This window comes from Lontra canadensis, unplaced genomic scaffold, assembly GCF_010015895.1.
Source record: "Lontra canadensis isolate GAN:19392208 unplaced genomic scaffold, GSC_riverotter_1.0 scaffold30, whole genome shotgun sequence".
Taxonomy (NCBI): Eukaryota; Metazoa; Chordata; class Mammalia; order Carnivora; family Mustelidae; genus Lontra; species Lontra canadensis.
In genome coordinates, this window is record NW_022631024.1 from 19,855,604 (window position 1) to 19,875,786 (window position 20,183).

The 20,183-nt window shown below is 61.9% G+C and overlaps 1 protein-coding gene across 1 annotated transcript; it reads right to left on the reverse strand.

Moving 5' to 3' along the window:
• Window positions 1–431: 431 nt before the first annotated feature.
• DBH (dopamine beta-hydroxylase) lies at window positions 432–19,841 on the reverse strand. The gene is made up of 12 exons (XM_032866271.1): window positions 19,524–19,841; window positions 16,918–17,064; window positions 15,035–15,292; window positions 14,012–14,188; window positions 13,283–13,385; window positions 9,832–9,998; window positions 6,841–6,984; window positions 6,422–6,460; window positions 5,752–5,811; window positions 2,042–2,169; window positions 1,446–1,605; window positions 432–563 (listed from the first exon to the last, which is right to left on the reverse strand). Exons 1-12 carry the CDS (start codon window positions 19,839–19,841, stop codon window positions 432–434), a joined length of 1,833 nt encoding a protein of 610 aa, XP_032722162.1.
• Between the last annotated feature and the right edge of the window lie 342 nt (window positions 19,842–20,183).

A 20,183-nucleotide genomic window follows, 5' to 3' on the forward strand; every position in this document is an offset into this window, starting at 1 on the left:
GTGTACCCACAGCACACCAACACAGACCGCCATCGACAGGGGCTGGGGACGCGGGGGCCGGGCTGGGGGTCCGCCCCACGCCCAGGCAAGGCTCCCTCCCCTCCCAGTGCAACAGTCAGTGTTTTCGGGGGTGGGGGTTGGGAGGGCGCACCTTGCTCTAGACCTCCAAGGTGGGTGTGGGGAAGGTGTTGGTCACCCCAGTCCCGGGTAGGTCAAGCGGGAACTCTCATGGGACCCTCTCGGTCATGCAGGGGGTCCTTGAGGGGCAAATGCTAGAATGGACCATGGTCTCAGGCTGGGGCTCGGCCTAGCCCATCCATCCTGGGCACGCAGAGCTGTTCCAACAGGGGTCTTCAGAGAATGGGGGTGCACAGAGCTGGTGTGAGCCCACAGCCACAACATGGAGGGGGTAGTGAGGGGCAGCCCCCCACTCAGCTTCTGCTCCCACCAATGCGGACCACAGTGGGGCTGGTGGGGCTCTGACCCCGGCTGGCTGGACACCGAGGGGTGGGCTCTTCTAGCTTGGAGGTGATCTTGGGCAGGGGCTGCAGATCCCACTCACCCTGCAAAGAAAGGACCAGGTGGTAAACTGAGGCTAGAGGGATGAGACGGGGCACCCCCTTCCCAGCCGCTCTCCCCCATGACCTCTTGGGTTCTTGCCCTCAAATTCATCTTGTCCCAAACTGAACTCACCCTCCTACCCTCGGGTTGCTACTTGGGGGTCCTGACCCGGAGCCCCCATCCCACCAGCCCCCTGACTCCCTGGCTGTCCCTCACTTCAGGCGCCCCCAGATGACGCAGTCGGAGCCCCCGGGTGCAGGCTGAGTTTGTAGACCTCCTCCCCAACAAGGCTGCCACACCAGTGTCCACACTGCGTCCTGGCCGCCCGCCAGCATCAGCCCTGCCCTTGGTTCCGGGAATGTTCGATTCGGCAGTTAATCTGGCTCCCAGATGCCAGCAGCAAATCTGCCTCCCAGACCCACAGGCACAAAGGTCCTTCCCCACCCTGCTCAGCACGAGCCTGGCCTCCGCCAGCCGCTCTCTGGGGCTTCGCTTGCTCAGGAATAAATGAGATGCCTCTGCATCCCGTGGGTCCCAGATAGGGAGACAAGCCAGCCTACAGCTTCAGACTGTTTGGCTTCTCACCTGCCCCTCCCCCTGAACTTTATTTTTGGGCTCTGGGGGCGTTGCTGGCGCCCTGCTCACACCACCGACTGGAGTCCCGTGATGTGATGTCGCCCAGGGGACGGCAGCCACCCTGCCTGGCGGTGCTATCAGTCCTTCCCTCTGCAGGCCGTCTGTCTGTCTGGGGCCCTGTCTGCCACCCCCTGATTTCTCCAGCTGTTCTGCATGAGCACTCCTTGGAGTGGAGCCCCGTCACTCACGCTGGGGTCCTCAGTGGGGCCCGGGATGCAGAGGGGCCAGCCCCCGTGGGGCTTGCATACCGGGAAGCGGACGGCCGTGGACTTGTTGCAGTGCACGGAGATGGGGGCGAAGCCATACACGGCCTTGAGCATGTCTCGACTGAAGGAGTTCCAGGGAACGGAAGCAAACTGCTCAGGGACAGAGGCCTGAGGGCAGGTGCACACTTCCTCCGCATTGAACCTGGTGGGGCAGGGGACACAGCCCAGGCTGGGGGCGGGCAGTGGGGTGGCCGGGGGTGACACGTCCCCACCCTGCCAGCTATCCGGGCTCTGCCACCCCTGCTGGTGATGGCTAATAGGGCTTCCTCTCCCAGCTCGCCTCGGAAGGGCTGGGAACGGCTGCTCCAGAGTTGGGCCGAAGAGGGCTTCTCAGGCCAAGTCCAAGCTCAGCAGGAAAAGGGTATGGGGATGGACTAGCCACGTTACCGCCCGCCCCTCGGAGGGCCGTGGAGGCACCGCTGCCACTTGTCCGCTCCTCCCGCTCCCAGCACCTAGCCTGGATTCCTCACTCCCCCCGGGGCCAACCCTGCCTGTGTCCGGCTTCCTCCGCCACGCCTGCCCGGGGTCGCGCCTGCCCGGGGTCGCGCCTGCCCAGGGTCACGCCCGGGGACCGGCACCTGTTCACGGTGTGGAAATACTTCCGCAGGAAGCCGGCGTCCACCGCACTCTTGCAGAGCTCCAGCTGCGTGCGGGGGTAGTAGTGCACGTAGTTGACGCACATCTCCTCCAGGATCCCGAAGCCCCCCTGCAGAGGGGAGGGCGCCCGTCAGGACCCGCGCTTCAGGCGCGCACCCTGCGCTCCTCCGCCGACCGTGCTGTGCGCGCGAGGGTGCAGCGAGTTCTGTGAGCCGAGCGCTGTCTGCTCGGAGGCCCGCCGCCCTCCACGGGAAAGCCAGACCACGAACCAGTCAGCCAGCAGCTGCGTCTCCGGGGCCACGCGTGTGAGCCAGAGAACGACCGAAGGGCGAGGAGAGTGGGGAACGAGTGTGCCCATTTTATGGATACAGAAACTGAATCCCGGGGAAGCTAAGGGGCAAGGCCTGAGTGGGCGGGGCCTCTCCATCCTTGGCCGAAGAGGGGTTCCCTCGGCTTCCGGTGGAGCCTGGAGGCAGGGACAGCAGGGAAGGCCTCCCCTCACACCGCGGACACAGCACTGTCCGCCAGACATGTCCAGAACTCGGCTCTAAGGGGAGGAGGGGCTCCGGGAGTGGGGATGGTGGCTGGAGGACCACACAGCAGCCTGCCAGGGCAACCCTTCAGCTTTGCCGTGTGGGACGGGGCAGAGTGGGGATTCCCTGCCACCTTGGGCTCCAAGCCCCTGGCCTGGTCCCTGTTCCTGGAGCCTAGTGCCGGCAGAAGTGGGATACAGGGAGCGGGAGGAGGGGGGGCGATGGCGAGGGGCGGAGGGACACTGCCCACTCGGCAGGGAACGATAAGAGAACAGCCAGCCGGGACCCCAGCAAGTCAACGGAGTGCCTCCTGCCCCGCCCCGTGCCACATCCCGGGCTCCCACCAGCTGCTTGTGACCGATTTCGGGGAGGGGGGGGGGCTAGGCGTTTGGCTTCCGGCATCTTCCAAGGGGAGAGCAGCATCTGCTCCCTGGCAGCAGAAAGAAAGACAGCGAGGAGCCCAGCCGCGGGCTTGCCTCAGCCCCCGGTCCTTATAGACGCTGCTCAAGTCGGCCCCTCTAGACAGGAAATCTCCTGCGGGGCCCCTGCAGATTGGTGTCCCTGTACCGTCCTCTGGTTTCCTAGGGTGCCAGAGCCCCACACGCCGTGCTGCCCGGCCTCCGATGGGGGTCACCTCTCTCCTCCAACCCTGCAGACTCCCACAGCTCCCCACCTCAGCGCTCAAGACAGAGTCCCGAGCCCGGGAAGGCTCTGCTCATGGAAGCCGTCCCTCCCTCTCCACCTCCACGTGGAAAGCACATCGTGAAACCCCTGTCCCTCAGGTGCGAGGGTGGTCACACTATGGGAAGCCCGCCGTCCCCCTCCTTGGTCCCACCAGTGACACAGGGGCCCCTGGAGGAGGCTGTGGGGCAGCTGGGGAAGTTGGGGACATCAGGGTGCTCATGGGGCCTGAACATCCTGGGACGGGCCACCAGCTTCCCTCGAGGAGGTGGTTGTGGGGGAGGGCGGGCAGGGAGCAGGGCCCTCGCAGAAGTAGTGTGGGGGCATCTGTGCCTGGGGGTCCCCCTCACTGCTCGGGCAAGTCCCCCGCTCCCGCCCTTGGTCTCAGTGGGCTCACCTGTAGAATGGGGAGACGCGGCCATCCTGCCAGGAGTCTTGGCACGAGAGCTCAGAGCCCTTGGCACCTGGACCAGCCCTGCCCCTCGCTAGCCGAGGGCCCTTCGTGGTTCCATCTCACTGCGTCCCAAGGGCACCTGCCTCACAGGGTCCTGGCAAGGCTTCAAGGGTCCCTGAGCTTGGATGGGGTGAGCCGTTAGACTAAGCCCCAGCGTGTGGAGGAAGCACTGCACTTCAACACCTGGTCTATGGACAGATTCCTCTTGAGATACAAGAAGGGGCACGGGGTTTAGGTCAGGGCTGTGCGCCTGCAAAGCTCTCCTGCTCCCCGAGTTTATGCCCATGGATGCAGAGTTGTTGTCCCCCCAAGTCCAGAGGGAGGGAGGATCGGTGTGGCAAGAGCCTGCAGGCACACGGCCCTGCATTAAGTCCCTGCTCTGCCCGTTATAGGTAGGCTGTGTGACCTCTGGCAAGTGTCTTCCCTCTCTGAGCCTCTTGTCACCTGTGAAAACACAGAGACTCGTACCTTGAGGCTGGGGTGAAACAACTTGAATGTTCATCCCTGGAGAATGGGTCCACAACCATGGTCTGTCCAGCACAGGGACGTCACTCGGCCGTGAAAAGGTGGGAAGTTCTCATGACAACCCAGGTGAACCCTGGTGACAGACGCTGAGGGCAAGACGCCCATCCTGAGAGAGCACGGATCCTAGGACTCCTGCAGCTGAAGGTCCAGGAGGGACAAACCCACAGAGACGGAGGGAGGGACAGTGCTTGCCGGGGGCTGGGGGATGGTGGTGGCAAAGGGGGTCGGTTGTTTTGAAAGACAGCCTGTTCTATTCTCAACTTGACCGTGTGGATGGAGGCACCCACGTGCACACAGACTAAAACGCCATTGAGCTGCACACTCGAAATGGGTGAATTACTGGGTACGTGGGTCATATCTTGAGAAGGCATTGGAAAAACCACTGAATGAAAGCCAAAAGCGGGCTGCCATGGGGTCGACCAGATTCCCGGGGACTGTAGCCCCAGGTCTGTTCCACCGGGAGCCTCCTGTTTCATAGGATAACTGGGGGGTCCCAGGGATGAACAAGGTGACAGGCAAGCATCTGTTAGCAGGCGCTCACTTTGCCTGGCCAGCCCGGGCTGGTGTCTGCAGACCACGCGGCGGCACCAACAGCACAACTTTTCCCTCTCCGGAGCGCACCGGCCGGCGGACGGCCTGCAGCCGCCTGCCCACAGAGCTAGCCTCGGGGGACAGTGTCTCCCGGATGGACCCTCCTCCTGGGCTACCCACGGCACAGCCCAAATGCACTCAGTTCGCACCCCTGCCGAGCAGAGTCAGCCGCACCCCTGCACGGTCTGGTCTTTGCCAGGAGCCCCAAAGTGGGGGGGGGGGGATGATGTGAAGACCGGTGTTTCTACAGCCGGCTCACTTTCACCAGCCCCACTCTGCGGGCTTGGTCTCGGAGGTCTGAGGATCATTCTGGGTCCTGGGGGCCTTCCTGCAGCTTTCCCTCTGCCCAAGCACTCAGTCGCCCTCCCCCAGCCCCACCTGACCACCTTTCCCCTTCCCCCCTGGGCCCGTGCCCCAGCGGTGTTTATTCTAACTCTGCCTGTCACCTGCCCAACCCTGCTCCCCCAGTGGGCGGAGCTCCCCAAGGACAGGGATCGACCGCGTGTCCCTTATCCCGGCCTCTGCACACAGGGCGGACACATTTACGGCAGCAGCTCTCCAACTCTGCCAGGTGTCAGGGTCACTTGGGAAGCTCCTTCAACCCCAGACGGCCACGTGTCCCCACCCATATTCTGACTTGAGGTCTGGAGTGGAGCCTGTGAGTTTGTGTTTCCACCAAGTTCCCCGGGAGAAGCTGCGCCACTGGCCAGGGACCACGCCCTGAGAACCACCGGTTTACTGAATGAATGAGGGAGGTCACCCCCTGCCCCCCAACCACCGGTGCTCGAGGAGAGGACTTAGACTTGTCCTTATGAAATCAGAGAAAGCCCTGAATGGGACCCCCCACCCCCACCCTAGGCCTCACACATTCCATGAGCAGGCAGCAGGGAAAAGTCAGGTGACTCACCACAGTGGCCAGGTCCCTGTCCCCTGTGTTGTAGGTACAGGAAGTGATGAGCACGTCCCCCTGGGGAACCAAGCCAATAGAGGTTCGTCAACACCTGCCTACCTGAGGGTAACAGGTGCACGGGGCCTGTCCCACATTTGACCGAGCTATTGTCTATGTCAGGTGACGTGGTCATCAGCCTATTACTAAGGAACCCTGTGGTATTCTCTGGGCCCCCACACATGCGGGTCAAAATCTGGGTGTCCCCAGGGACTGACTACCCGTCGGCTTCCACACTCCCGATCACAGCAGCGCAGACTGGGTGGCTATTTCACAGCCCATGGGTGAACTTGGGCCACCTTGTACCTGACCTGGCATTCTTCTGCACGATCTGGGGCCCCACCAGTCACCCCCATGCCCCTGTCTCTCCTTGTACCTCTTAGGGTCTGTGGCCAGCTGGTCGGGCAGGGGGACGCAGGTCACCCTGGGTGCTGCCTCCTCTGGGCCCCTCTGAGGCCTCCCTGTGACATCCTGGCGAGTCTCACTGTGGGATGAGCCCAGCCCCTGCCCTGCATGGATGCGGGTCTAGAAGACCTTCACAAGGCCTCTGCTGTCCCCCACCCCCTTCTGTCTCTCCTCTGGGGGGCACTCCCAGCCCCCCCAGCCTCACCATTCCTGACTGAGCACTCACCGGGTGCACAGACACGACCTTCTTCAACATGCGTATCTCCTGGGTGGGCAAAGGGGAGACTTCAGACCCAGCTCCCAGCCCCCTGTCCTCCCCGGCTCTCCGGGGCTGTGCTCCCAGCCCCTTGGGGGGAAGGAGGACTGGCTAAGTGCGGCCTCCAGCCAGGAAGGATGAGAACAGGAAGGTAGTTACCCAGGACAGACTTTACTATTGGGCTGCCCGGGTCCCCTTGAACCTGAAAACAGCCGCATGCCAGAACCTACCATCAGAGCCCTGCCCTGACCAAATCCCCAAAAGGGAAGGGCTGGCCACTGTGTGCTCTGGGGTGTTGGGGCCTGACCCAGGAGAGGGAACCCGTTCCTATGGCCGCGGAAGAGAGAAGAAGTTGCCAGCCCCCACACCAGGCCCCGAGCAGCCCCTACCTGGAAGTGAGGGCTGTAGTGGTCATCCCGGTTCACGATCTCCCTCTCTTGGCCATTCCGGGCCAGCACGGTGACCACCTTTCTCCCGGTCAGGTGTGTGTGGAGCTGAGAGGCGAAGATGCGGATCCCTGAGGGTGGCAGGGCCTACAGGGCGGGGGACGGCAGGGTTAGGGCCCAGCACGCAGGGGACCCTGGCCCCAGCCCTCCCACTGGCTCCGGGCATTGACCATAGGCCACAGGGCCCGACGTCTTTCTCCCTGGATGGCCAGGGTCCCTCTGGAAACTCAGTAGGGCTTGAGTTGCCCACAGGGCGAAGTCATTGTCACTGCCCTGGGCTTCCAAATCTGCTGCCGGCCAGGAGCCCCTGGAGGCTTGGGGTAAGGGGTGGACAGCCTGCTTCCTTCTCTCTGGAACCCCTGAAGCTTGCTCAGTCCACTCTCCTTTTAGTCAACGGACCTTAAGGGGAGCCCACCCCGGGCAGGGGGCCACCAAGATGAGCAAGGTGTGACCTCCTTGCTCCACAGGTTCGGGTCTGGGGCAAGGCTGTCCCATGCAGCACCCACCAGGGGGTGATGCCAGCAGGCCCTCCGGCCCAGCCCCCGGGGCACCTCCCCCTGCCTCACAGCCATGGCACTGACCATGTCCCTTTGAGACGCCATTGTTCACTGTTAACGCCTAAGGAGATTTCCAGTCAAATGCCACTTTCAAGAACTCGAGGTGAGCTTTGTTGAGACCGAACATTTCCTAAGTGGCTTACACACTTGAAGCGTACGCTTCAAGCACCTGTCATCTCCCTGACCGCACAGGACTGCGCTCCGCTAGCTGCCGGTCCTGGGTGCCCCCGCGGCCGCGGCTCTGTCACGGGGTGATCCCGGAGGGCGGCGCCTTCTGTCTGCCTTCCCTCGTGCCCTCCACCCGCTGCTGGCGTTAGGGAAACTTCGGGCCCCCTTGCAGTGATTTGAGGACAAGGGAACCGTGTGGCCACACATGTGACAGTTAGAAGTGAGGCCTAGGAGCCCCTGCGGGCTGGCGGGGCCCCGGGTTTCACTCCCGGAGGCTGGCCACTCGCCCGGAGATGCGGGAGCCTGAGGACTGCACAGAGAAGTGCCGTCCCGTGGCCTGCAGTCCCCAAAGCTGTACTTCCCCTTGGCTGGTCCATTTCGGTAAGGGTATCTCGACTGCTCTCCACTACTCCAGCCTTTCGGTTGCCGGATTTATGCCCCTCGGGGATCTGCTAAAGGAGAGGTAAGGCCAGGCTCCGGGGGGTCCCTTCAACGAGCAGCCCACGTGACGCGGTTTTCAAGAAGAACGTACTGCCTTTAGGGGAAGAAGAGTAAGTCCTTGCCCCGCCGTGAAGTATTTGGAGACTGGCAAGAGCCGGCAGGTCTGTGGGCCCAGCCTCCCTAGATGCGTTCTCTAGGGCACAGCTCACTGGGGCCTGGGGCCCCTTTCCCTGGGGCACCGTGAGTAGGTCACCCCCCCCCCAGCTCCAGGCCCAGGCCATGGAGCCTTTCCCATGGCAGGAGGTGTCACTGATGCGCCCTGCGGGGACGCGGGAAAGAGCACCAGATGCTGGTCTCGGACAAAAGGAGCTCCTCTCCTGTACAGCCAATAGCTCTGTCTCTGCGGGTCCAGGCGGTCTGCTCTCCTAGTGGCGGGAAGCCTGCAAGCTCAGGGAGCCCACAAGGAGCACAGAGTCCACTGGAGAATCAGCTCCCTGGAGAGGCATGTGCACGCTACACCTCACCCTGCAGCCGGCTGCGGTGGCCAGAGCTCTAGAGGTCAGACAGAGCCACACTCGGCTCCACGCCCTGCACCTGCCGGGGCTCTGGCCCCAGCGAGCCCCACTCGTGTGCCCTGCTGGGAGAGGGGGTGACAGCACGTCCCTAGCAGTGTGCTGTGGGATGCAGAGGTGCGGTGTGGGAGAAAGTGTCGGCATATTCGCAGACATCATGAAAAAGAACCCAGAAGCCAACAGCGAGACAAGACCCACCAGGAACGCCGGACAAAGGTTACAGAAAGGTTATTCACAGGAAAGAACATCCACCAAGAGACGGAGGAAAAGATCCTCAACCCTACGATTTAGTCGGGGGAACTCACAGCGAACCAGCGTGAAAGGGAGTATTTAGAAATATGGATAACGTGGGGGGTGGGCAGGTGTGGGACCCGGGCGCCCACCGGGGCCGTGTGTGGGAAGTTCTGGATGCACTTTCTGGCTGGCGTTTTTGTGAGATCGATTCAAGCTCATGTCCTCTGTGCATGACCGTTTATGGGATCTACCTGGTAAAACGTGTTCCTGGCATACAAGGACCCCCCTTTAGCCTCTTGCTACAGGTGAGACGGTGGCGGATGCACGCAGGCGACCCGGGGGCAGGTCAGCACAGGCAGGGCTGGGTGAGGCAGGGCAGCACCGAGGGCGCAGAATCGGGGTGTCTCTGCCGCACCTGGGGAGTGTTTGCCCGGGGGTCTGCGCCCCATCTACCCTCCCACAGCCCTGAGAATGGTGCCCCCTGGGCTCAGCGGTCCAACCCTGGGGAGGTGCCCCATGAAACCATGCAGGGCAAGGGCATGCGGCCACCAAATGGCAAGTTAGAAGACGGAGGTTTTCCTCTTCTGCTGCTTTGCTCTCAGACACCACATACAAGAGCGTGTAACAATGTTTCATCTGACTGTCTTGTGGGGAGAGGAGGGGGCCCTGCAGCTGAGTGGGGCTCTAGCCCGGCCGCAGCACCTACCCTGGGAGCGGGAAGGCCTGACGGTTTTACTCACATTGTTTCAAGGCGGCTGGCTCGGGACCGGGCCGGGGTGGGCAGGCTGTTGCTGGAGAGGGAGGCCCACAGCGCGGCTCCTTGGCGCGCACAGGGGAGGGAGGACCGCGGGGAATCTGCAGGGCTGCGGAACCAAAGCCCCGAAGCCGCCCTCACCACCCATAGGACCTCTGCCGGGGAGCTGGGGCGACGGAGCGGCAGGAGCCCGCCCCGCGCCACTCACCATCTGGGTACACTTGTCGGTGCAGTAGCCGGTGAGGACAAAGGCCGTCTCCTGCGGGGGGATGGCCATCAGGGGCGTGTACACCAGCCCCAGCTCCATGATCCCCGCGTCGAAGCGCCGGAGCGTGGCCGTGTAGTACAGGCGGAGGCCGGAGGAGTCCCGCCGGCCTGGGAGGAAGAGGGTGGAGGTGGGCGGAGGTGCCCTCACCCCAGTGCTTGGGCTCCGGCACGCCCCCCGGCCCCCTCGGCCACGCTGGCGCCCCACAGCCGCTCCCACCTGTGGCGCACCCCAGAAACCAGCTGCCTCGGCCGCCACACCTGTTTGTGCATTCACACGCCCTGTGCAACACCCACGTGGAGAGAAAGAAACATTGTTTCTATGAAAACTAAGTGGATGCTTTGGAAAGTCTTGATGAAGGCGGGTAACTAAGACGGAGCGTCTGCAGTCCCTGGGGCTGAGCAGCCGTCAGGCTATCTGGGACATCTGGGAAACCGGCAGTTCCTCAGCTGGCTTCGCAAAGACTCCACGTTCCTCCCCACGTGCAAAGGAATCTGGACGGGAATCCGGCCGCAGGACCCCCTTTGGGGGCGTCTGTGCAAACGGGAGAGCAGGGAACCGTGGCTGCCCTGTCTCTTGGACGAGTCTCGGTGCCCGGCGGGGTGGGGGGGGCAGCGCTCGCGTCCGCGTGCTGAAGCCGACAGGAGGCACCTAAGATGCAGCCTTCTCGCAGCCTCCCACTTGACTCCTTTGATGACCGCCAGAAGTTCAAGGTGCACCCAGGGGACGCATCTGATGACATCACAGGACATCGAGCAGGAGCCTGGAGCCTTAGAGCAGGGCTGGTGTCCGCTCTTCCAGGCCCTGGCTCGTGCACAGCCCCAGACCACCTGGTCAACAACAGGGTGCTGTGTGCTCTCGGACAAGTCGCCGTCCCTCTCTGGGCCTCTCTGGGCTCAAAGTAAAGAGCCTCTTCCGAAGGAGAGCACTGTGCTTCTGCCCAGCACTGTCTGGTCACACCTGCTGGTTCTTGTGGTTTGCTAATGGGAGTCTGTGAAGCTCCCTGGGCAGGCCTCCTGGAGCTCACACGACGCTGACGGTCAGGCGTCACGGACACCAGAAGCCACGGGCACAGCCACACAACCACGTGGCCTCCAATGGCCCCTGCTCTGCCCCCGCCTGGAATTGGTCAGCCGAGTCCCCGAGTACTTCAGGGCCCTGGCCGTGGGCCCAAACTCTCAGCATGTACAGGAGAGCTGGGACACAGGCAGGGGAGCCCACACAACTGAAGGGTCATCCTCCCCAATTTACAGATGTGGAAACTGAGTCTCACAGCCTGAGCTGAATGCCCTGCCCGAGATCGCAGGTCTGGAAAGTGGCAGAGCTGGGATCTGAGCCCAGAGCGTTGTCAGGGGCCCAGCGGTCTCCTTGCTCGTCCATCCCAAGGTGGAGCCAAGAACGCCCCCTCTCGCCTCTGCCTCCCCCTTCCCTGCTCGGGCGCCCCCCCCACCCCAGCCCCCTTGCCCCCCGCAATGTCCAAACTCAGCTGCTATGTCTCCGGGCCGGTTACATCAGAGGATAATAATAAAAAAGAGAGGCAATTGGTTAAAATTCAGATGGGGATTAAATAATGAAATAATTGTGGCATTTTGATATTTATAGCCGAGCGGCCCGTCTCCAGATTTGTGAAGTGACAGAGCGTCCTTATATTTGGCAAAGGATCCATAAATATAACCAGATAATCAGGAAGAGACAGACCTCCCTGACGCTTAAGGAGTTTTCAAAAATCCATTTGCTCTCAGGTTTTAAATGAGCAATAAATCCCATATCATGCGAAAGCCCCAGCTGACTTAGGCCCTTCTCCGTGCCCACTGCAGATGATTCCAGCAGTGGCAGAAAATATTAGTTACGCCTCCAGCGGGAAGTTCGCTGGCAGCCGTCGGCAGAGCACACCCCGGTGGCCACAGGCAGCCGGGAGCCCGGTGTGGGAGCTCTCCCAGCCTCAGGACAGCTGCAGGGGTCACAAGGCTCGAGAGGGACACGGCGGGACCCAGGCTGGAGCTCCCACTCTCATCTCTCGGGCTATTTCTGCCCCTCATTTCCACAAATGAAAATAAACGTCCTTTTAAAGAAAGAGAGGGAGAGGGAGAGGGCTATGTGGCCGCGTGTGGTGGAAGGGGCTGGTGCCGCACACAGAAACGTTTCTGTTTCTGACCCCATAACAACTGGTAGCACCATCCTAAAGATCGACCCCCGCTATGCACCTGCAGGCACGGGGCGATCCAGCAGCTAGCGCTGTGCAGAGCAGTCCTACCTCCCTAAACACGCACAGCACGGCCCTGCTGGGCCCCGGGCAGCCTCAGATGCCTCTCCGACAGGAAGCCCCATGCCACTGTGGAGGGTCCCATACATAGAAGACCCCACCAGCAAAGCCTGTTTGCCACCGTTGCCCCGAAAACATGGATTTGAAAATCCCAGGGCTGTGATGCAAGTGTGCGTTTGCTCTGCTGGGATGTGTTTTGAGAAGCGGGGGCGGGGCACCCAGCCAGCAATGCCCCGGGGGTGAGCCTGGGCTCTTCCCTTGACCTGAAGATAATCCCGGGGCAGTGCCTCCCAGGCGTCAGGCCATCGGAGGGGGGATTCCGGGCAGGGGCCTCGCTGGCTCTGCAGTGGCCTGCCCCTGCTGTCCTGTCGGGTGCTGCGGGGCAGCCCAGCCTGTTGTGGGGAGGGGGCAGAGATGCTGGGCCTGGGTCCCAGCGGTCACCCTGCTGGGGGGGCAGTTGGGCACGAAAGTCAGCTGCTGGTCTGAGCAGCCTCAGAGAAGTGGGACATCCCGGGAAAGAGGGGACAGGATCCGGTCTGGCACCTCTCCTCACGGACCGTGAAGCTGTCGATCCCACTACAGAGCAAGGAAGCGGTGGGGGGGGAGGGCCACGTGGACTCCGAGCCGCCCGTATCTAAGTGATTCCTTCCAGCTCTAGAGTCCAACCAGCCTTGCTGGTTCAAGGGCCGTTCAGGCCTAGACCCAGACCTCCTGGCCCCGCCTACTCACTTCGTGGCCCCAGTGGGGGTCCCTTGAGCCCTGGGTCTTAACTTCCTCATCTGCAGATGGACACGCAAGAAGCCTGTGCCTGCCTTTTCCGGAGGGCGGTACCTGGCAGCGGGTGCTTGTGAGGAAGGTGGGATGCAAGGCCCCCACCAGGTGGGGACAACGATGAGCCAGCAGGAAGGGGCCCCAGCCCAGGGAGCCCACTACAGTCTCAGGAGAGGAACAAGGGGAAAGGCATAAGAGGGACGCCTGCCCCGACGGGTGGGGAGCAGGCTGCACCACGGGGAGGAGGGTTCCATGCTGGGCAGACCCCCCAGACACCTCCCAGACTGGGCACGTCCAAGCCCGAGGACTCCCAAGGGCGGACAGAGGCAGGGGTAGAAACGCGAGCCGAGAGCTCCCTACCTTGGATCTCCAGCGGGTTGTGGTAGTGTACTTCCAGACGGAGAAATCGGGAGGACCCGGCGCCCCCAAAGGCAAGGCCTGCTTCCTCCGGATAGTAAAAGGCCTGCAGAGGACGGGTGGCAGAGGGAGTCGGACCCAGGCACACTGGCATGTCTCACAAGGGTCCCACCCAGCTGTTGCCGCCTGAGTTATGGTGGGGGGTGTTGGCGAGGCAGCGGGATTAGAGCCATGTTCTCCCACTGACAGGCAGCTCACTACCAGTCTACCCAGATACCCCTATTAGACTCGAGGTCAGGGAGTAGGGGAAGCTGGTGTCCCGGGGGCGAGCCTAAACCCCCAGGCCCTCCACATGGCCCAGGCCTCGCCCTCCTCTGCCTCGGTGGGAGCCGCTGATGGAAACCCCATGGGTGCAGCCGGTGGAGGCCGTGGCATCTGGCCCTGGCAGCTGCCCGCCAGGACCACCAGGTGCACAAACCCCCAAGTCCAGTGGGGAAACAAGATCGATTCGTACCAAGGACTTACGCTCAAATTTTGTTTCTATAGAAATGCCACAAAGGCTGGAAAAAGCCTTTGTGGCCCAAGGGGGTGGACGGGAGACAACGTTGGGGGTGGGGGCCATGCAGGGCGGGGTCTCTGGAGGCCTCGCCAGCACCTTCTGGAGTGCCCTGCTCAGAGGCTCCAGGGCGCGGGGGCCCAGATGGGGAGGGCGCCGGGGAGGGGCGGGTGCACCTTGGCGCCCAGTGCCCAGGCGGCCAGCACGTGGCGACAGTAGTTGAGCTGATCGGGCTTCATCTTGGAGTCGCAGGGTCCGCTGAACGGGGGGACGCGCTCGAACTGGGCGGAGCACTGGAAGACCTCCATGTGGTGGACCAGGGCCTCGTTGCCCTTGGTGACGATGGGCTCGTACTACGGGCAAGAGGGCACTGAGCCTGGGGCCACGATCGCCCGCCCACTCACCCGCAGCCACACCCCCCCATGGGCCTCTGCTTGCCCATCTGTAAAATGGGAGGGTTAAGGGAAGCAATTTCCAGGGGTGCTTCTGGGGCCCAGGGCTTTGAAGGGGGAGCCACCAACCCTAAACAAAGCCCATGGAGAGCTCCAGAGCCGAGGGCATGAGGACCCCGGCAAGCCATCTCCTGATAAGGTGGGGACAGGAAGGCAGCTGTCCTCGTGTGAATGTGGTGGTGGCTGGGCCAGGACATAGAGGCTTCCCTGAGGCTAAGCCTGAGCCCAGGGGAACAGGCCAGCCACTCCCGTGTGACTTTGGGCACTCACACAACCTCTCTGGGCTGCACTTTCTCCACTGAGAGTGTGCTACTGTGGAGATGGAGTGGGTCCCCCTCCCTGTCCCCCAGGGCCAGGGACACGGGGCAGTCACCAGCTGTTGCCCTCACGCGGTGTCTCTGGGTGGGTGTTTAGAACAACTGAGCCGTGAGGTGAGCTGCCTTTTCACAGGAGGCGGTATGACCTGATAGACAGATGGCCCTTCCAGTCCCAGGGGAAGGTGCAGAAATCAAAACATCAGCATCCTTTGGTCCAGTTTGGGCAGCAGGGGCATGGAGGACAGCCGCCCTGGGAGGGTGGAGGGTGAACAGGTGACAGGTGGCTCGGGTTCAGGCAATGAGGGGACCCCTGGGGCCAGTGGAACCACAGACGGCTTTCCAGGACAGGGATGTCTCTCCAGCAGCCTCGGAGGCGCCAGCGGGAAGCAGAGACGAGACGAGGCCCTGGGATCCACCTCCCCCCAGGTACCATGACGATGTGGTGCCGAGAGAAGCCATCTGGAAGCTCGGTGATGTGGCACCAGTACGTGGTCTTCTTGCCGGGGATCAGGACGTCCGGGGCACGGATCTCCATGGTGTGCAAGTCCGAGGGCAAGGCCGGGATGGAGATGTTGGGTTTCAGCAGCTGGACCCTCTGTAGCCCGATCTGCAGCCCCGACGTATTGATGGCCTCCAGCGACCCAAAAGGCTCCTCCAAGACCCCGTACACCAGGTGGACGGTGCCATCCTGCAGCCGAGACACGCAGACGCCCCCCCCACCAAGCACTGGGCTCCCATAACCAGGCACTGCCAGGTCCCTGCCACCTGACCTGGCAGGTGACACACCGGCTCTTGTCTCTGTGAAGGAGGGGGTCTTTGAGGCTCCCCGCAGACCCAGCTGAGATTCTGTCCCCAGCCAATCACCCCCATCCCACAGCTGGCACCAGGTGCCAACTACATGTTTTCTTTGCAAACACAATCTGTCTACACTCACGAAACATCCAGTTCCTCTAGCCACTGCTGGGCCGCACCATGAGTCAGGCTGGCTGGCCTCACCTCAGATATCCACCATCCCCAGGGCCACAGCAGACCAAGTGTGGGTCACCCCCTCCGGTCCAATGACAACTGGGCATGAGGAGCCAATAACCACGTGAAGGAAAAACACTGGACCCGGGCTTCTCAACAGTCTCGCTGAGCTCGGAGGGCTGCACCGTCTGGCTGGTGCCGGATAGGGCAGACACAGAAAGTTCTAGTGGGCACTGGGCTAGAGGTCACAGACAGACCCAAGGAGGTGAGAGTCTGGGCTTGGCTTTCCCCCGCTTTGCTGCCGGGACTGTAAGCCTGGGTTTGCGTCTAGGATGTGGGCCTGAAAACGCCCTGAGGGTATTCTGGGCACCAGAGTGTGTGTGTGTGTTTGTATCCGTGGTGCACAGCCCCTTTGCTCTCTGAGTTTACAGAAACCTGGGCCTACCGTGAAGGCTCCCGTCCGAGGACATATCAGAGCCTTAGGCTGTGGGCCCCCCTGTATCCCGAGGCCCTGAGCGGCGCGCACGTGTGCTGCAGCTGCACCCTGTGCAAAGTCCTTGGAGAGGGTCCTGCGCCCCTCCCTCCTTGCCTCATCCATGGGGAAGGGGGTCAGGAGTGCGCGGACTCCACGGCGTGCTGGAAGGACGCTTTGGGTCCAGCTCTGTCCCCAGCATGCTGGGGGTCCCCGAGCCAGTCCTTCCGGTTAGGCCTCAGTCTCCTTTTCTGGCACACATAGCCACTGAGGCCAGGCTGGAAAGATCACACACGGTGACCGAGGTCAACATGTACTGGAAAACCTAAGAGTATTTTGTCCCCAAGGCCAAGATGGGCGGTTTCCCCTCATGGGTGTGTTGGAGCAGTGCGGGAAGCCTATGGTTTTTTGGATCCCCGACGGCTGTGGACTCTCGGACTCCCAGACTGCTCGGACCTTACAGGTCACCCTGCTTCTCCCACACTTTACAGGCAGGTCAGCCAATGAGGTCTGGAGGGGGAAGGGACCTGTCCCAAGCCTTGCAGCCCATCGGCAAAAGGGCAGTTTGCGAAACCAGGTCTCCTGGGTTCTTTCCAGAATTCCATCTGAAGGTGATGAACCAGAAGGAAAGAGAGTTGGGAGCAAGATCCTGGTGGCTTCAGGGCAGGACCCGCATCTAGAAATATCTCAGCTCCGTGTCAATCAGGAGGACCTCTGGAAGGGACCGGAGGCTGATGGCAGAGCTGGTCCCTTGTCCTCACTGAGGGCCTCTGAGATCCCTCCCTGGCTTTCTGTCTGCATAACGGGACCAGGGGTGCTGCCCTAGGTCTTGGGGGTACGCCACGATCTCCTGGGCACACGGGGCCCCCACCCACCTCAATGAGGTAGTCCTTGGGGTCACAGGTGCCAAAGGGCCGCTTGAAGAGCAGGCACAGGCCTTCCGGCGTCCTCCGAGCCTGCAGCAGCTGGTAATCCTGCTGGGAATCTAGGTGGATCCTCCCCTGCTCGTCACTCCAGGCATCCTGCGGGGACAAGCGACTGTCAACACCAGGGCCAAGCAGCAGGGCCGGAGCTCAAGCCCTGTGGGTCCCGGGAGTGCTCCCGGTGTTGGGGGGGTCACTCCCTCTTTCTGTATCTCCCTGGAAATGGCAGAATCAAGCTCTAATCCCACTCGCTTCCTCTGCTCCTGGAAGCAGGGCTCTCAGATGCCAGCCAGGATTCGTGGGGGCTGGGCAGGGACAGGGACATCTCACCGCACACCTCTGAGACCCCATGTGGGGACTCGGGCCTTGGACATCCCAGCATGCCAGGACGGTGTGCCCAGAGAAGCTATCCCTGAGCAGGTGCCCAGACCTCTCACCACCAAGAAGCTGCCATGATGGCAAACGGGTGCCTTGGACACATACTGCTCCCCTGGTCTGCAGAGGGTCCCGACAGCACCTGGAGACTTAGAAAGGGGATGCTTGGAGGCTGGGCCAGATTCGGGAAGCAAGGGAGAAACCAGTGGGGGGGTTCAAGGTGGCTGTCTTTCCCTAGGGCCCACCCGCACCTCGCACACCCCTGAGACCAAGCTTCACCTTAAACACTATGCCCCCGGCATCTTGCTCCCCTCGCCCAGCCCTAGCTCTGCCTGGAAAGAGTGAACTGAGGCCCAGGAAGGGCCAAAATGCATTTTGCTGGGACGTTAGTAGGTGGTGGATCTGGCTGACCTTGACCTGCCCCCCCACCCCGACTCCTGTGCACCTGGCTGTCAGGCCCAGCCATCCAGGGCCCTTCAGGCCAATGCAGGGAAAGAAGTCACCCACAGGGGATGCTCAGAGGGAGGGAAGAACCCTCCACCCCAGGCCCCCAGGTCCACGGCCATGGGACTCCATTCCCATTCAGGAGCACCGCAAGCCTTTGGCCTTAGGATTCTTTTTAACCCTGCACCAGACCTAAAGCAGGCTGTCTTCATTTCCTTAAGAAAAAAAAGAAACCTGCAAAAAGAGTTTGTAAGATTTCCCCTAGAGGAAAACAGCACCACGCAGCTCCCACTAAGGGACACTGCTCAGCCGCAGACTCATTTTGTAGAGGTAGAAAGTTAGTTTGATCTTCGGCTGGAAATCTAGAATCTGTTTGTTGAACATATGGGCCACGGAGGAAAAACAAGTCTGACATTTGTTTGCAGAGGAATTTGTTGTGCAAATTAATCTTGTAGTGTGGGGGAGGGCGAAGTCATCCCGGCTCCAGGGCAGCCAGGAAAAGCTGTCCCCAGAGGAGCTAGAGCTCCTGATTCGGGGGCCCAGGGACTCCGCTGGGAAGGGCTGATGGTGCACAGCTGGGGCTGCCCCAGGTCTCTTGGCTGGGACGCACCCCTCACCCCCGGCATGAGACACGGAGCAGTGCAGCCCGGCTGGCCAGATCTGGGCCCCCAACTGCACCTCCACCTGTCCTATCTGAGGGGCCCCAACCATTTGTCCCCAGCTTGCCCAGCCTCCAGGCTGAGTTTCCGTGGGGGCTGGGAGGAGCACCGCTGGGCTCCAGAAGTGTCAGCCGATGCCAACTCGCCTGAGCTCACACGACCTAGAGCCATGGAGAGGGATTACTGTCCCCACTCCTCAGATAGGGAAACCGAGTCCTGCGGCCAGGAGCTGGTTGCACGGCTCATACAGGTTCCCCTGTTTGAGTGAAGTAAGGAAAGCCCTCTGCTTACAGATAAAGAAAGTGCCTCCTGAATTTAAAAAAAAAAAAAAAAAAAAAAAAAAAAATGTTTAACCCTCCTGCGTCGGCTCTGGTGGGGAGAGGTGGGTGCTTCCACCCCACGGAGGCTCTGGTGGCCCCGTCCTCTGGGCCCCCCATCACCTTGCAATGTGCCCCCAAACCTCTCTATCTCCAGTTTGCAGGGAAAATTCCCCTTCCTTTGCGCTTTCCAGGAGGAAGAGGGGTACAGTTTGGAGGCCAGGAGTCAAAAGCACACCCTGTCTCAGGTCCGCTGGGTAGATTTGCTCCGCATCCGGGTGGGGGCGGACGGAGCGTCCGCACCTGCTCACTTCACCCTCGTGTGCGAGCTAGGGCTGCGAGGGCTGTGTCCTGGGCACTGGGTGTGCGTGCCCAGTGTGGCGCCCGGCCACGTGTGACTGCGAGGCTCGGGGGCCCTGGGTGGTGTTGGCACCGGTGGGGGACCTGGAGTCCACCCCCATGAGGGTGGGGGCAGTCGGTCCCTTCATTTACGTGGTGTGTGCGTCCCTGGTGTGCGCGCCTTGGAAACACAGCCTTCTGTTTCGGGGTGTGTGCTCGGACACCAGGGAGGGCGTCTACCGTTTTGTCCTCAGATGGGCAGCTCTGAGACGCCCAAGCTTGGGACACGGACTTGGCTAAGACCAGAGGGAACGGGAATGGAGAGGCAGGAGAACTTCCTTTGCTGGGTTAACGTGCAGGATGAAGGCTGGGTGGGGACTGGGGAGGGACAAGGTCAGGAGCGCGGGGGTAGGAAACAACTCACCCCAAAGTAGGCACTGTCCCCGTCGGTCCAGAGCACGACCAGGTCAGCGTTCTCCAGCTCCCCACGGTTTGACATCCCGAACAGGACCCCGGCCTTGAGCTCCCGCACCAGGAGCTGGAAGTAGACCATCTCCTGCGTGTAGCTGACATTCCAGGAGAGCTCCAGGGACCCCTCGGGGTCCAGGGGTACTCGGTAGGGGAAGGGACTCTCGGGGGGTCCCGAGCCCTGCAGCGCGGCCACAAGGATGACTAGGAAGACAGCCACTGCCGTGCCGTACATGGAGGCCGCCTCACGCGCGCTGGGGCTGGGGACCTGCATTGCGCGGTGAGCTCGGCTGCCCCACTGGGACATTTATGTCCTGGCCCTCCGGGGGGTGGGCCCAGGCTGCACTGCTAATCACATTTGTCTGGTGGGGAATTCAATTGTCCTGGTGACCCGCCCACCAGCCCGTGCCCTGGGGCAAACCCTTTGCCTCCCTCGCTCTCCTAATTGGCCCTAATGACACATGGGCACCATCAGTGGGAATTGGAGCCGACTGGCTGATTTGCTTCCCTCCTATCATCTCTAAAGTGCTGTCTGCAGAGGGGCCCCTCCTTGAGCCAGAAGGCCTTCCGGATGCCTCCGGCCAGGCACCAGGCCGACCCACAGGCAGGCAGGTCT